The sequence below is a fragment of the Pseudomyrmex gracilis genome, unplaced genomic scaffold, assembly GCF_002006095.1.
Source record: "Pseudomyrmex gracilis isolate BER0280 unplaced genomic scaffold, ASM200609v1 scaffold_36, whole genome shotgun sequence".
Classification (NCBI taxonomy): Eukaryota; Metazoa; Arthropoda; class Insecta; order Hymenoptera; family Formicidae; genus Pseudomyrmex; species Pseudomyrmex gracilis.
The window spans coordinates 425,106-442,939 of NW_018020620.1; the positions used below are offsets into that span (position 1 = coordinate 425,106).

The 17,834-nt window shown below is 44.8% G+C and overlaps 1 protein-coding gene across 3 annotated transcripts in view; it reads right to left on the reverse strand.

The window, feature by feature from the left end:
• Nucleotides 1-17,834, reverse strand: part of LOC109852819 (transcription factor SOX-5) — a 134,832-nt gene that overhangs the window by 90,410 nt on the left and 26,588 nt on the right. The window contains exons 1-3 of one of the 3 annotated variants that reach the window (XM_020424331.1): nt 16,012-16,085; nt 14,345-14,440; nt 12,030-12,451 (exon numbers count right to left, since the gene is read on the reverse strand). In XM_020424331.1, coding sequence (XP_020279920.1) covers nt 12,030-12,043 — 14 coding nt within the window. In that variant the 5' untranslated portion in view covers nt 12,044-12,451; nt 14,345-14,440; nt 16,012-16,085. Of the gene's footprint in view, nt 1-12,029; nt 12,452-14,344; nt 14,441-14,584; nt 14,668-16,011; nt 16,086-17,834 lie in introns of those variants that run through there. The other 2 variants (XM_020424329.1, XM_020424328.1) reach the window with 2 other exon arrangements.

Genomic DNA, 17,834 nt, shown 5'->3' on the forward strand with positions numbered 1-17,834 from the left:
CGGTCGCTTCCCAGAGACGTTCGTCGCAGCCCGAGTTTTAGGTTCGGAAGAATAACACTACATTACAACGCAACACGAGGGAGGAAAATAAAAAAAAAAAAAGAGAGAACGATCTAGAGAAGTAGAAACAGAAGCGCGGATAGAGGGAGAGCGCGGCGGGACAAACACATGTTGCACACTCGCTCCGGTTAGTTTGGCTTCTTCGCGCTCGCGGAGAGAGAATCCTTCTCTTCTCGGCTTCTCTTTCTCTCTTTCTCTCTCCCTCGTCGCGACGGCGTAACGTAAGACTAACAACACAATGGAAGCAACAGCTGCATGATAGATGGTGGCTGCCGCTGGATCAACCGACCGGTTGCCATCGCCGAGACGAGATTCCCGACGGTTCTTTCTTCGACCCAAACTCTCTTCTCTCGGGTCCCAAACTCTTCTTTCTTTCGTGTTCTCGCGATCGTTCGCGGTCTCATTCGCGATAATACACGGAAGTAACGAGAAACCGCGGGGGAAATTCGATTCGGCTGCGCCGTCGTCGTCGTCGTCGACGGCCGGTTTGTTTATCGAGAGCGAAAAAGATTTCTTCTGGAAGACATCTGGTCCGGGAGTGTTCGCCGATATATGCGTCACGTCTTATTGTGGGTGCCAGCTTCTTCAATCGGCGCGGCGATTTCTCGAGATCCCTTTTAAACCGTGATTTATGAAACCGATATGATTTACACGACGCGCGAAGCACGTTGGGGAATAAAGTGGCCGCGCGGCGTATTTGCCGTCTATTGATAGACGCGCGGTCCGTTTGTGGGTACCTCCCGATGGTGCCGAAATAATAATCCACGAGAGAGAGTACACTACGCCTTCACTTATCCATCGAGAGAAACTTGTTTCGGAACGCGCTAATAGCACCTCCGTGCGATATTTTTAGACGAAGGAATGGCGTTTGTATGTACGCGAGACATTTTTCTTTTTTTTTTCTCTTCTTCTTCTTTTTTAACGTATCGGCAATGAAGACAGCGCGCGAAATGTATTATACACGTACCTCCGTACCTTACAAGTGGTTCTCTCTTTTTCTCTCTCTTTCTGAGAGCGCGCCGCTCCGTATTCGATACGTATTAAACAACGAAGATTAAAATAATAGAAGCGTGTTTATCGATGAGCGCAATTTGCGTAATGGCGCGGACCGGTCGGCAGAGAATAATGTGCGCGCATATAAGATACAAGGAGCGCGCGCTACCAGTGCTCGCGATGCGCTCGCTCGCTCGCTCGCTCGCAGCCAACGATGCACAGCCTCCAATTAGCCTCTCATTGAATCTCGAAAGAGGAAGGAGCGGAACAAGAGGCCAAGCTCGTCGTCGGCCGCTCCGTGCGGCCATTCGCGGACGCCATTGTCATTCATTTGTTCATACAAATCCCTGACTATAATCGTTTAATGCTCACATTCATCGCGGCCCGCGGCATTGTGCCGCCGCTGGTGCGTTAGTCCTTGGCATGCATGCGTGGTCGCGTCCCCCGACAAGGAGCTTAGGGCTTTAAGACGAGCTTCGTGCGACCGTACGCGGCTCCGGGATGCTCCCTCCCCTCCCTCCGTCTCTTCTACGTTCTCGCCTTCCCCTTCGGCGGGGAACATTCGGGATGCGTGTGAGTGCGATTGTACGCAACAAGAAATCCGACGTGTTCCGCTATATCGTCGAATTCGGCCCGCTTGACGCGCCGCCGCGCGCACACCTCTCGCGACTAATTAATCTCTGCCGCTAGAAATCCTTTGCCGCTTTAAACGGCGGATCCATTGTAACGTCTTCCTTCGTGGAAGGAAGATGGTAAACCAGTGGGTGGCACGTATATATATAAACTTCCGAGAGTGATCACACCTCCCAGTGTCTTCTCGATTTGTAGGCTCGGCGCTGACCATGCGGTCAGGATCTCGAACAATTTTACGCTATTGTTTTTTTTTTTTTTTTTACGCATCTATTAATTACATCACGTAGCGAAATAAATGTGACATGTGCGGAATTCGACACTTTGGCCGGAAGTGGAATAACACAATGAACGTGTACGTTATTGACATAAGAAGCTTAAATTAACACACATTTATTTAAGGTTTACATAAATAAATTAAAAATAATGATTCTGTGAAACTGTTCTTTGTCAAGTATTTGTTGTTTTTCAAATTAATTATTGCGTAATATCTGTGCAAGTAAAAATTGCACGAGTAAGTGCAATTTTTTTATTGAAACCAAACGGGTGCGCGTTTTCAGTGTCGATTTAAATTTACAATCGCAATCGCTTCCTTCCGTTCTTCTCTTCGCTTCGGACACCTTCGGTGACTTTATACGCTCGTCTGATACGAGAGCGACGTTATACGTTTTCGAGATGCGCGCCGCGCTCACAATGGATAATGCCTTGCGGGCACCGCGCTTTTAGCAGCAATCTAACGGCACTCAGGCCGCGCGTGTGTATACGTATTGCGTTCGCATATACACACCGGGGGACTGGGCCCCCGGGACCCAGAGAGATAGCGCGCGTTGACTGAATACCGCACGCACACCGAGCGTGCGAGCCGTTGCTCTTTGTGGGACGCTCAAAGAGAGCACAATGTCCATAGTCCAGAGCCGACAATGGGCCCTCCACAACTGGTTAATATCAAGGTTGTTTGAAGGGTAGCCGTCCGATCGCGCAAGCGCCCGCGCGCGGTGTGTCCTCCTTGTCCTCTCGTGAGATGCGCGCTCACGTGGTGAGTGTAAAGCATTGTATCCGGCGAGGATATAAAAGGCGCTTCTCTCTCTCCCTCTCTCTCGTGCGCGCGAGCGCACGCGAATGTGCCGACCGACTTCGTTCCGTCACTCTTCGCGCGGATACTCGTCCCGATGAATTTTTATTTTGACGAATCACACACAAGGAAAGAGCTGTCGCGCGCGTTTGTCCCGCGTGATTTCTCCCGGCAGCTACGACCTCGCGCTTTCTAATGACACGTTATATTTCGCGATGTGGTATACGTTGTGTGTACGTACATGCTTTACGCATTTCGTACAATAGGTTCCGCCGCGAAATTCACGTCGCGCACTGAAAATCCCGCACTGTCACCGCATTAAATTTTATTTTATTCACGTATTTCTCTCTCCGAGAGGAAGAACACAAACACATGTAGAATGTAAACATGCGATTGTGTTGCTTGATGAAAAACGACACTGTAGCACTGTAGCTTTTTGCATTTTTGATAGATTCGAAGATACTTGAGATAAAAGTTAAAAAACAATATATATAAGAAGAGTTTTGTGCGTCGAGCGCGTAGCGCGTTTTTTCTTTTTTTATTTCTGGCGCAGGTTTTTTGTGTTTCGTATTCGATTATTCATATTTTTAGCGTGTAGATCCCCCCTTCCCTCTCCCTCCCCCCGTTATACAATGTATATACAATCGTTATCTTATACAGAGTCTCACCGAGTAAATATTTAGATAATGGCACGCACCGTGTGCGATTATGTAACCAATTGTATCAACGTCAATTACAGTCGAATGCTTTCTTTTGACAGTTTCAATAGGATTATTCTATCAGAAAAAGCGTGTGTAAATAATCGTTTCTCTCGATATATTGATTGTTTGCCACTTTTATCTCGACGCCGACTGGACGTTTCTCAGATGTATTTTTTTAATTCATGTCGTACATATTAAAAAAAAGACGGTAGCGCCTCGCGCCCCAAGAAGTTCACGTGCAACGCGAAGTCGCGCGAGGCACTTGTACCTCTTATACGCGAAATTCATGCGATTGAGAAGTGAGGCGATTTTCATGGAGCAATATCTCAAGAACTTGACTGAACCACAATTTCGTTTTAGTCTCAATCCGCTTCAAAACACTAAAAACAAAGTATTCTTGCGTTTTTTAAAGTTACGTGACAGGAAGGAGAGAAAAAATATTACGTGACTTTCTCTATTTTTCGAGTTTGATCTTCATGCAATATTTCTGACGTCTCTCATATCTACGTTATGTGTATTATATGGTTTGTAAGACGTATATAACATTAAATACTATATATATTATATATATATAATTTATTATAATATATATTTATAATATTATACTTTATATTGTATTATTATGTATTATATACATACTACAGTAAGGTCACTGACCTCGGCCACGCGGCCTTGGCGGGGTCACTGACCCGGCCGCGCGGCCTTGACGCGGTCACTGACCCGGCCGCGCGGCCTTGGCGGGGTCACTGACCTCGGTCGCGCGACTTTAGTCGGGGGGAGGTCACTGACCCGGCCGCGCGGCCTTGGCGGGGTCACTGACCCGGCCGCGCGGCCTTGGCGCGGTCATTGACCCGGCCGCGCGGCCTTGGCGCGGTCATTGACCCGGCCGCGCGGCCTTGGCGCGGTCACTGAACCGGCCGCGCGGCCTTGGTGGGGGGATGGTCACATCGACGTGTGTTTTTTTTTGTTTTTGTTACATCTGCGACTTATAAATACGGTGTACATTTCCACGGTATTTAAATTAACAATTTAACAATTACGTACTCAATCGGTTGTACGTGTTACAATGTTGTTGCCATGCTATGCAGACGTAGAATGTTTCTCAAGTATTCAAGTATTATTGCGGTATAATAAAATATTTACTTTTGTTTCACAATTATAGAGATCTGATATATTGTCGTGTCCCAAATACCATTTCAAGAAATTCAGACAACGCGACTGTAAAGAATTCGCTGGGCGCTTTTCGCGGCTCCGCTTGAGCGGAAGAAAATCAAACGCGAAAAGGGACTAATTAAACGGAAAGCGCATATGGTATCATTATATGTACTAAAAAGAAAACTGTCCCGGTCCTTTTGGTTTTGGTCGATTTTGTAAACAACGAATCGCACGCTAAAAGGGGAGGAAAACAGAACGGATGATGAGGCGCGGAGACGTAGAAAGGGAGATTGTGCTCTCTAGGGAGCAGTCAAAGCAGAACGATGTCCCCGTAATAATGATCCGGGCATCAAGCCGCAGTGGATGCTCTTTGAACGTTGTTCGATGCGCCGTTGCTGCTGAACACGGTCAGAGTAATATAATTCAAAATTATTTTTTGTTTTCCACACACAATGCGGTAACTTACGGATTCTGATAACACACGCATAAAAAAAATTCGAAGTGGTGTAAAAATTGATTTCTACAACTCAAAAAGTTTAAGAAATATAAAACTACACGTAACATGTAATTTAAATTAGTTTGTAACTGTAGAGAAATTGTTTACAGAGAGAATAATCTTTCAATTATTGTTCGCAAAAAAATAAGAGAAAAATGTAAATATATTTTTCTCTCTTTTTCTTCCTCTTTTTCTCTTTTTCTTCTTTTTAGTATAAATAAATATTTAGACAGAGATTTTTTTTTTTAAAGAGGTGCTTGTATTTACTTTAATAATTATACAGTGTGAATGAGTTTACGTTGGATAACAGGTTGGATTGAGCTACGGACTGCCCGGGTCGCTCTTTTACACAGTCCATAGCTTCTGACGTATATAATTACACATTTCGGGATTTGAGAAATCGGTTTTACAAGCGCGGGGGAGTTGCTCGTTTAAACAAATGCGTCGCGTGCGTGCGCCTTTACAATGCGGTCGAACCTGAAATTGCTAGGTTCGCGAAAAAGCCTACAATTACATGTAAATTTATGTGGAGCGGCGCGTCATTAAGATCGCGGATTACGGAGTCGCGATCGTGAGCGCGTGCTGCTGTGCGCGAGGTCATGTGTGACCTCGGCGTGCAATTGACCTATCGTCTACTTCACGCTTTGCCGAGCTCTTACGTGCCGAGAAAGATCTTATCCTTTTGACGGACGTTTAATTTTGTTTCAATTAAGATCACGTATTGTCGATCGTGGCGCATACGTTTTGATACGCTTTTTGGAAACAAAATTAACACTTATTATACACACGGAGCTTAGAAGCATGTTCGATCGAGCAACGAAAGCAACTGGCAAATTGGTTTTAATTTTACACACGCCTTATCGCGACAATCATATCGGCAGAAGAATCTGCGTAATTAAAATTGAAGTCGGGGGTTAAAATAAAAAGCTCGCAGACGGCGAGCGCACGCGCGCGCGCGCGCGCGCACATTTAACGAAATATAATAACACGCTCGCCCCGAACTACAAATTACATCTCTCGTGCGATCACTCCAAGTGTCTGGTAGTTAACGACTGCTCGCGCACGGGGGCTTCCAAAGCGCCGTTGCTTTTTTTTTTATTTCTGCGCTGCAGTGTGTAGTGCCGGCTGTTGCCATCATCGGAGAGGGAAGCGCGACGCCGCGACGCGTCGCATCGGCGGCGGGAAGGGATGACAGGTCGGCGGACTACTCTCTCCCCCGAGGGAACAGCAATTTATAAATAATTGAGCCGAGTCCGGTAAAAAATGAATTACGCGTCCCTGTACAATATGAGGAGTTGCTTTACAGGAAACCGAGGAGGAGACCCGCGAGACCCGGTGGCGTCGTCGTAGACGCAGACACCGACTCCGCTGTTACGCGAAGTTACACGGGGGGTTGACTGCCAACGGAAACGGGAGAGAGAGAGCTAGTAACATAAGCCGCATCAATTTTGCAATTGGAGAATTTTATGTTCGCGCGGGCTCTATATATATTATGGATGAGCTTTCACCGCGAACGCCTATCCGCCAGAGCGTCGACCATTTGGTTCTTAGAACTTTTCTCTTTTTACTTTTCACGCGGCCGGATTGGGGACTCTCTGACAGTTTTGTTTCCGAAATTCGTTCGCTGAATATTCAAGACCGACGGTGAGAATAAAATTCCAGTGTGCGTCTTTCTCTCTCTCTCTCTCTTGCGCGCGCGCGTGTATTTAATAAAAATAATTATCTTTTTATCGTTTTTTTTTTTTTAATATGAGAAAGTATACCATTGCAAACTCCGCATATATTAGTTTTTATAATGCATCACGTGTATTTAACAATATGTCATCACCGTTCTTTTAATCGCTTTCTCCTTAATGGTTGTTATACCGTTAACAATATGTTTAATTTAATTTTATGTTTTTTGGAAACTTTTATTCAGTCAGAGATAAATGACCGTTCGTTGCCGCTTTCGCCGTTTTATCACATTAACAATGCTAAATTAATCGCTCTTATATAATTCTCAATCTTGTTTTTTTACTAATTACTATTTTAATACTTATTATTTTAACAACAATTTTAATAGTGAATTTATAACAAAATGTATTCGGGGTATATAAAAAAGAGAGATTTATGTATTCTTTTACAAGGTTCAGCAAGCATTTTGTTTTGTATTGATTATTATCTTTTTTTGATGAAGCTGATTTCTCAAACATGTCGAACTTTTTGTCGTTCAACCGGTTTATGATTGCTAGAGAACGGGCCAATGTTCGTGTCATTATACCCAAACCTTAAGTAACAAGAAGATATTATTGTCATAAATAACAAAACAAACTGCTTTGTACGAAGTTGACAAAAAACTGGATATTATGTAAAATCGAGTGTTTTTATTTATGATCGCAATATACTTGTGCAATAAACACGTGCGATATTTGATTTAAGAAATATTAGTGAAATATTAGTTACTGCAAATATATTTTTAATAAAAAAAAAATAACACATCGTTTTCTACATTTTTAATAATAATGATAAAAAAAAAGATACTGTTTTAATCAATATTGCTCTGCGTTTTGCTCAAAAGGAAAGCCGATTTCGCATTTTAATTCTTACAGATATAATCTTACAGTGGAAGAGGTATCTTCCGTCGTCTGACTGAAATTAAGAAAACAAATATCACACAGAAGCGCCCGGGAGATAAAAGGAAAAGTAATACAGCGCAATTTGAAAGATAAAGTCGGTAATGCTTTTGGCTTCCGCGCAAACATCGTTTTAATCCCCATTTCAACAAAGTCCCGGAGCAGAAAGGACCCGGGAAGTTATATCCCCGCAAAGAGAAACACAGCGCGCGAACGAGGCGTCGGGAGGAAAAGAGGAAAGTAGCGGGTTGAATCGAGGCGAGTAATCAGGGAGACATTATTTTCCCTTTGAAAACTTTCGTGTTTTATTACGAAGGAAAACGTATAATCCGCTTGTACAATTCGGCCGACCGAGCACGTTTCTCCTCCCCCCGTGCGCGTTTTCGCCTTTAGTTTTCCACGATCATTCGCGATTGACGCGCCCGATACAAAATCTGGCGCCGTCTTACAACATCGAACGACTGTGTGTGCGTGTGTGGGGTGTCGATTTTTAAATTTTCCTTTGAATTTACTCGGCCCGAGTTCTTCAATGAAGAGGAACACGATGAAAGAATTTCCGACGCGGGGAGGAGGGAAGGGGGGGGGACAAGAAATATATATAGCTTAACCGGTTGACAGTCCCATCAGCGACGCGAAATAAATTCTTGCTTCGATTCGACGACGATAATGACGACAACAGGATTCCTTAATTATGCAATAACCGCTTTGCAAATCGCCGCGAATCCGTTGTAACGGTTTGCGTGTGTATATATATATGTATATATATATCGGTAACGAGCTGCGGACCGAATCCGTTCGCGATCTTTGTCGCGACGACGTGGAATTCTTATTCTATGGCGTTCCCATTATGCGCGCCGAAAAAATACTGTCCCCCCTTCGCTGTTTCTTTCGCGGCCTCGCTCATCGTCCGGGAGAATAACATTCGCACTTTACGATTGTGCTAGCCTACTTTTTTTTTTTTTTTTTTGTCAAGAAGGCCGACTCTCTCGGCGTCAACGGCAGATTCACGATCGGTTGTTTCACGCACACGCACACACACAGACTCTCCGCGATACGGTCGACAACGACCGCTACGGGGCACACTTTGAACGGTCGACGAGTTCCGCATAAATCGAGAATTAAATAGACAAGCTTCCCTAGATCTGCATAATCTCGCGCGAGATTGTGTTAATCCTTGGGCGGGGTATTCTGACACAAACAAGTGCGTGAACACACAAACACACACAACCCGATATTATTCGTCGAAAAAATCAGAGAAATATTCTCTCCTCGCAGATTCTTTTATTACGTGCGTGTGTGTGTGTGTGTGTGTGTTACTCGTATTTGAAAGACGTGCGATTGAAATTCTCTCTCTCTCTCTCTCTCTCTCTCAAAAAAAAAAAAAAAAACATTACGCACACAGATATTTTGTACAAATTGTAAACAACATATTATGAAATTGTAATGCGCATGCGTGCAATTTCCATACGATTAACATATTATTTTAAGGTAAAATAAGAACATTTCACATGCAAAAACATAAATTTTAAGCAGCAAATGTGTATAACAAAGCGAAAGAAACGTAAACATCGCGACAACAACGCGGCGGCGTTGTTATTTCTACTCGGATTCATATTTTGCTTGGTATTTTTGAAACACCGCTTGTGTCACTTTAACGACCATACGGTGACCGGATGTCGTAATGACGTACCGACAAAAGCGCGCGTTTCAACTTCTTTTTCTCTATTTCTTCCTTCTCTCCGCGAGTTTCTGTGCCTCGCGCGCTCTTGCGCCTCCCTATAGAGGCGCGCTCTATCCTTAGCCACATATTCTCTCTTTAATGCATTCTTCGCGCATTTTTCAATTCGTTGTTATTCTGGTTTGCCGGCTGCAGATTATCGCGCCGGATCTTCGAACTCTCTCTCTCTCCTCTTCTCCTCTCGCGCGAGAGACGCGCATTGTTTGTCATCGAGGCGCGAAATATTCTTGACGCCGCGCGTCTGCCGTCTTGCCAAAAAATTTGAGTTAACACGCCGCAAAGCGCACAGCCGCCTACCGTCTAAACGCGACCGAGAAGAACGACACAACACCTTTTTGTCCCGCGACAAACAGATATCGCGCGATTAAGAGTTCGCGCGCGGAGAGACGCAATCTGTGTCTCCCATTTCTTCTCTTCGGAGACGCGCCTCTGTGCTCTTTCTCAAAGGCAAGAGAGATTGACGAACGAAATATTCCTCCAAGCACCTGTCTCTTTCCCTCTTCGCATCTCGATCGTGTGAAGTGACTTTTTATTAAACAACCGCATACCTCGCGGAAAAAAGGAAAGTCGAAAAAATTACGACTAACAAATGTCGAAGAGACATATCATTTTTTGCAAAGTTTTATCACGCGCGCACCAGCGCGAGACAACTTCTTTGAGATGCCGCGCCCGAATCTTTGCTTCTCTGATTTAACGTTCGCAGCTTTTTGATCTGCGTTTTTCTTTTTTTCTTTTTTTTTTTCTTGCGTTTTCGAAGAAACCGCGGCGAAGAATTAGCGGAAGCGGCCAGATTCGCGCCCGAGGCGTTGCACGTAATCGCTAATCATTATTGTAATGTTTGCACAAAGGAGCGATAAGATTAAGAGAGCGCTGCGCTCTTTTCCCACCATCGAAAATCTATCTCGAACTTAAAAACCTCACGCAACATTTTATCGTCGCCTTGGTAGATACGCTGATACCGAAGTTTATTGACAAGTGTGAGATTGAACGACGATACGCGGCATACTCTTAGCGCTGTTTGCTTAGTGTTCTTCCGTTGGTAGTGGCATGTCAATATATCGCGCCGTGCGCGACATCCGACATTCATTCTCGAATAGAAATCGAAAATGTTCGACAAAATCTGCGAGTTCACGTTGCTTGCCAAAGTCGCGCGTAAAAGCGCGAGTAAAAAAAAATTTCCACGAGCTGAAAGACGAGATAATAATATGGTCGAGAGCTGTTGTAATCGCGCATTTGGCAAATATTGCAAAATAGGAAAAGTACTTTCCAGCTCTTCTCAAAAAAAAAAAAAAAAAAAAAATTGAACGCACAAACGACATGTCGAAATCAAATGATATGTAGGAACGTGCGATTAATATAAATCGTCTTCGAATAAATCGTCGTCGATCGAACGCGACGATCCGGCGCGGTCAATGTTTTATAGTTATATCCGCAAAATGACAGTTTCTCGTTTCCACGAATATATGTATTCATCATCGTCCAATAAATCGAACCGTGCCCGCGAATTGTGCGTCCCATGCAACGGACGAGGTAACTCAATTACCGCGTTTACGCAATTTCGCGCGTTCGCGAGCGGCCGGCCGCGCCGCGCCGATCGACGACTCAACGGGTGTCTCGAGCGTTCCCGCCGCCGCCTCTTTTCACGGCGCGCGCGAATCAAGTAGGTATATACGTATTCGAGAGAATCGTAACTTGCTCACCACCTACGAGAGATGGTTGGAAACTCTCTCGCCGCCGCCGCCGCCGCCGCCTCTTTGCCGCACGGGGCGATCGCAATCTTCCCGCGCGGCTCTCGCACGGTTCCCCGCGTTCGGCAGATCGCTGCAGCGCTTGTAAATTGATCGCGGCTATACGTGGCTGAAAGTGATCTGCTCGTTAAGTACCTAGAGGGGGAAAGACAGAGCGCCTTGGAAAGTGAGACGACGACGACGACGACGACGACGGGCGAGAGATCGCGATCAAGAAAATAACGACGATACTCCGCGACGTACGAACGATTAATGGCGAAAGTCGCGCGGGCCGGGAAGTTTTGCTCTCGCTTCTTGCCTCAAGCTGATTCTCCGCGCGCAACGTGCATCGGATCTTGAACGTTGCGTAAGCTTCACGGTAGCTCGAAGCTTCCGCTTCGTAATGTTACTAAAGAGTAAAAAGTTCATTTTTCATTAATGTACCCTGTATAATAATCCGTACGAAATGTACGTGATTATCGCCATTGCGACTATTAACGTGTTTGCACTAGCTCCTCGCAAAAACCTCGGATGAAAGTGTTATTTATGACGACTTGTTAAACTCTCTATCGTTATTGAACAATTTTTATCTTTCAAACGTTGTATTAAACATATTTTTAAAACATGAAGCTGCTGGAGATATCAATCTTCCATTTTTTTTTTTTTTTTAATCAAACCTACAATATTTTATAATTTTGTATCTTGTAATAAGAAAAATTTCAAGTTAACTCTCGTTGCAACTTACGCGCCTGCGTAAGTATAAATACATAACTTATATATATAAATAAATGTATAAATACATATATAACTTATATATAGATATTAAACATTATAATTCTACGTACCCAATCGACTCCATTCCTGTTACAGACGCAACACGCAAACTTGGAGTGTTCAATTCGCGTCGGAAAAAAAAAACAACTTTTCCTTTTCGTTTCCTCTTACGTCGCCGTAAAACCCGGAGAAAATTATTATCCACCAAAATCACAACATCTCTCACTCATGGGTATATAGTTACTTCCGCTTAGCCTGGCTCGAAAACGCGCGTGTCCGAACAATCGTTGTGTACTCTCTCTCGCTCTTTTCTCGCGCAATTGCAAAACCGGCGCGCACCGGATTTTCCACTTCCCCTCGAAGGCGGAAAGCGCTCTCGTCTGCGTTTTCACAGCGCCCACCCCGTATATCGCCTGGGAAAATAAATCTTGTGGGCACTCACCGGGAGGGAGACTGGACACTGGAGGCTGTCACCGGACACGGGTTGCAGCGACTGCAACAGATCGCGTGCGTGAAAGAGAGGACGGCTATCAATGGCTGCATTATACAATACTCGGTGATGGTATATACGCCAATATACGTGGTTACCGGTGCGAGTGCGCGAGTATACGTGAGCGCGCCGCGTTTAGATGTGTGTGTGCGTGCGTGCGCGCGTGTGTGTGTGTATGTATGTATGTTTCGTTACGCACACCAATAGACAGCGGAGGATCTCGTGTATGTTCGCCGCGTCTGTGTGCGTGTACACGTGTAGATATAAGTACCGAACGGGTCCCCACAACGCGAACGGGGCGCGCGCGCTGGTGCAACGCGCGCGGCAGGTATTGCCGGCAGGAGAGGCCTCTCCAGCGCGCATAACCCGTTCGCACGAGCGCGAGACGAACGGACGAAAACGGCCGTGAACGACGAAGGGAGACACGGTATGTGCGCGCCTGCTGCTCCACCCTGTTCTCGGGTTTACTTTTCGAGCATTTCGCCGATTAGATATCGCTCTTTTGCAAACACCGTGTGCTAGCGTGCGCGCGTTCGATTATTGTACGACATCCTCGTCTCACACTCCCGAGATTCACCCACCGACTCTCTCTCTTCCTCTCCCTCCCGTTAGTGTCTTTATCGCCCTTGATACGTGTGTTCTTCGCGTTCCTCCCCTTTTCCTCCTTTCCCCCCTGTCCCTCTCCCCCCACGGCGGGTAAAACTCTCCCTCTCTCCTCTTCCCGTTCATTCTTCCCGCCTATCTCTCTTTCCAGTTTTCGTTCTTCATTTCTCTTTTGATCTCACTCGACCGGATCGACCTGTTTACGTGTGCAGCCGCAATAACTATATCCAACTCGGAACGTTTTTCTTTTTTTTTTTTTTCTGCCAGCCCGTTCTCTCTCGCAACTTGAAAATATAAAATTGACTTATCGTCAAAAAAAGAACAGAAAAAAAAAAAAACTATATATGTCCGGCGATTCGTAATTGTCCGCGCGTGTCTGGATGTTTCCGAGAACATTCAAGAGTATTGCGCGCGGGGAGCGAGCGAAGTTTTCTTCCTCCGCGCTCTCTTTATACGTACGTACCGCGCGCCACGTGGCGCGGTTCTATTGCAAATCCTCTGGTTTTTGCTTCTATAGTGACCGCTTTGAGTAAGCCGCAAACTGATATTGTCGAGCGAGCTCGCGATCGATCGATCGAGTTCGCTCGCGATCGAGTCTATCTTGAGCAATCGCTTGCTTATGATCGAAATAAATTATATTTTGATAGCGTATCAGTGTTTCACCGGAAATGTGCGGAAGATACTATATGCGACAGTTACTATGCGTGCAGCTCAGCATTTTATATCGTTATATTTATTTATACAGTTTGTTATTTTAAGACCTCGATGTGCGAATGAGAATAGAACCCCGATAAAACTTTGCGTCAGTAATGCGGGGGGGGAAGGGGAGGAAGAAAGGAAGAGAGAAGAGAATCACGCGCGAGAATGTTGTTATCGCGATTTCACGTAGAAATTTATTTATTGACGATTGAGAGCGCGCAGAGCAAGAGTTTCGCGATGCAAATTTGTTAAAAAGGATCATTACGCGATTACACGCGCTTAACACGATTTAATGCGAAATGCGCTCGGTAATGCAAAAGCGCAACAGTTAGATGTAGCAATTGCTAATACCATATCGCCGCGAAACATGTTACGCCGGAGGTGTATCGCTTATGGGGAGAGAGAGAGAGAGAAAGAGAGAGCATATCGATAAGTCTCGCTAGTGTTGCGCGTGTACTGGAACCCGCGGAGACGATAGACCATTTCATAGTTAATGTTAAAGGTCTTTATGGATTCCATTAAGTCACATTGTACACGGGCGAATAACCGCGTCGTGAATGAATAAGCACAATAAGCAGGTGCCGTTGGACTTACCGGCTTCGAATCCTCCTTACAGCTGATCGGGTTTACGGCCGTATCGACCCCGTCCACCGTCGTACAATTACGGCGAACATCAGGAAGCGTACCGTCCTGCGAACAAGAGATGAGAAAGAATCTTGGTCAGAGCCTGACGAATAATGCAAAACGTCATTCCGCGCCGTTTAACCTTTGACAAAACGTCCGCGCGTAATACTCTCTATCTATCTATCTCTCTCTCTCTCTCTCTTTTCTCACCGGGGCGGAGAGGAGAGAGGATTCTCTATTCCTCTGATATTCTTGCGTGTTATGCTCTTTTTAACCTCTTATTACTACTATACACGGATCGTCGTAACTGGTTCTCAAATCTTGTTAAACTTTTGACCCGGCGACTGCGCGCAACGGTTGGTAACGCCGAGGCGTATAACTAACGATAATTGAATATCGAATTTTACGTTCGCGATTTTTGCGCATATTCTATATAAGAACAAATTTACAACAAAGTCGTACTTTGGGTTTTTTTTTTTTTTTTTTTTCTACGACGAAATTACCGAACAACTATATCGAGTCGCGAACATTTCGTTGTATAAGTTTTTTTTTTAATTTTTTTTTTTTTATAAATTGCCGCCTGCGCGTCGCGACAGTTTTTGTTCGATTAATGACACAAAGAGAGAAGAACGTCCCGGGTTAAAAACTCGGTTTGTTCGAGAGGAACAGAGATCGGCGTTTTGCGGTTGGTTAACAACAGGTACGGGAGAATCCCGGGAGAGAGAAGACAAAGGACGATGATTCAAAGGTAGGAGGAGAGAAGAACCTGGTAGATGACACGAGATTCCTACGAAGGTGGGTACTACGTCACTGTCTTTTTCTTCTCTCCGCTTCGCATGTTTTCTCTTTCTCACTCTTTCGCGTGCGTGCGCGCGCGCGTCGTCGTCGTCGTCGTCGTCGTCGTTGTCTATGGTTTTAACGTTTTCAACTCGAAACTCGGCATTCCGCCGCGGTGTGGAATCCGACGATGCTAAATGAATCGTCTTGAGAAAATATAATGTCCACTAAACATTCTTCTCTCTCTCTTCCGTAATTTATAACCGCGCAGAGGCCATTTGAGCGCCTAACAAATGCCTGACGTCATTTCGTTAGATATACGCCGAGGAATTGTTACGAGACATCGCAGATAAGTTAAGTTATGCGGTTTACAAATAGACACTCGTAAAGTCGAATATTATTCCAATTACTTTCAAACGTAGTTTCTTTTTTTTTTTTTTACATAGAGTTTTAATATATAAAATACTTGCGCGAGTCGAATTCTTTGAACACACACGTGTACCTGCGTAGTTCGCAGGAATAAATGAATGCAATACCAACATACACATTTTTTTATATTAATTTGTATTAATTTCATTCCGCAGCACAGTTTTAGGCGTTTCTCGCGTACGAAAAATCTCTTCGTTTGCGTTTCGCGTATGTACCACACGGGATAATAAATGTGTTAAAATCGCTTTTTTTTTTTTTGTCGTTTTCTCCTCGGAAGAACCGTCAGCTTGCAGACGCACTCTCTCCCCTCTCCTCCCTCGAAAACTGATGGGACCGTATCGCTTCTTATTCCGGAAGATCACAGGTAGCGCCCCGCTCTATTAATAGATCGACTGATCAATTCGCAGGCGCGTCCGGACGGGAGTTTGTACCTGTGTGGCACGTGGGCGTTCCCGGGTAGCGAGCAGCCGTAAAGTCGTTAAATAGCCACTTCGAACTTTAGAATCAGGAGGTGATGGATCATTAGCCTCGAGGATCTTTCCGTAACCCTACGGTCTCTCTCCGGTCGAGAGCCCGGTACACGGACTTCGGTTACACGCTCCGGGGGCGAGATATCATCGTGAGGCGTGCGAGCCGTTCCGGCTTCGGTTTTAAACACCGTCCGGGTGAAAATCAAAACGCTCGCGCGATCGTGACGCGATTAAAATCGTAACATAAATTCGTCTCTTTTAAGTTGTTTTTTTTTTTTTTTTTAAGTCAGAATTTTTTTCGAGTCGAATTACATTGTTTTCGCCATCTACCGTAGTAGAATTGTTGCGAACAACAATAATACGAAAATAATACGCGGTGTTACTTTGTTTTCTAGTTTTCTAGTTTTCGAAAAAAGAGATTATATCGCAATTTCTTTTTACGCTCGCGTATATCATAATGTCAAACAAATGTATCTTAAGAATATACACATTTTGGAGTTTAAAATAAAATATGCGCAACGGAAATATGTATATGCGCAAAACACAATGACTGGCACGAATGATAAGATAAATAAAAAATAGTCATGGATCGGTGTTGCTTTAATACACACACATATATATATATATATACACATATATATACATATGTGTGTGTGTATACAGAGCGTACATGATAAATTTGCAAGCGAGGCGACGGAGCGAGCGATGTATGGTTTTTAGTGAGAAGCCATAAAGACGGTAAATAAGTACCTACTTTCGAACGGGTGAAGAAAGTGGCGCTTGAACGTTGTCGGCTCGATGGAAGAAGAAGAAGAAGAAGATCGGGGGGCAGGGGGGGAGGGAGGAGGGAAGTAACGACGCGACGCGCCGCGTTCCAGAGGAGAGTACATAAAATCAACGTGGATTACGCGCAAATGGACGGCGCGGAAGTCCGCAATGAAAGTGTCTAGAAATAATGAGAGTTCGATGTGACAGAAGGATGTGGTCGAATAGACATAAACGCCGCGTGTGCGCGCGCGCGCGCGCGAGCGCGAGCGCGTTCCAGTTTATTTCCCGCCGCGCCAGGAAGCCGCAACAAATCATCGTGCGGTGGTCTACAAGCCGGCCGCGAACAGTCCCTTCTTTATGAGGCATCAAACGCACATCTCGCGATCGAAAGTACCGATCTTCCTTTCGTTTCACGACCGTGTATCTGTCGGGTAATGATCTTAAAGCCGCAGCGCGCCACGACCCGTAGATAGAAGTTGTTTAACGTGATTGTGTAGCACCTGAAGCCCGTTGATAATAAACAAAATCAACGTACCGTGTCCGCAAACAAAAAGAACGAACAAAAAGGTCACGTGGATTTGTAACAAAAAAAAAAGAAAAAAAAACATGTTTACTTCAAATCTATTTACGTAACGTTGCAATTGTAAGCGACCGCGGGGAGATACGCAGAAATGTCTCTCTCTCTCTGTTGCAATATGAAGTAATTAAACCCGATAATTGAAATAAGCAGGAACTTAATACCGGATTAGATAGTGCGCGGTAGAATAAGATGTAGAAATCGCGCTCGGTATTATAGATCTGTCGCGGAGATAAGTAGAATAATGCGTTTTATATACAGCGTCTTATTAGAAAGTGCAAAGGTCCGAAGGATATATATATATATATATATATCTACAACAAAACAATCAGCGCGTGCGAATAAAGCGCTGAATAATCTCAATCGATCGATATCGACACGATGTACAAAAGATTCTCGTTATCGTCGTTTGTGCGCTTACGTACGAAAGTGGTGAGCA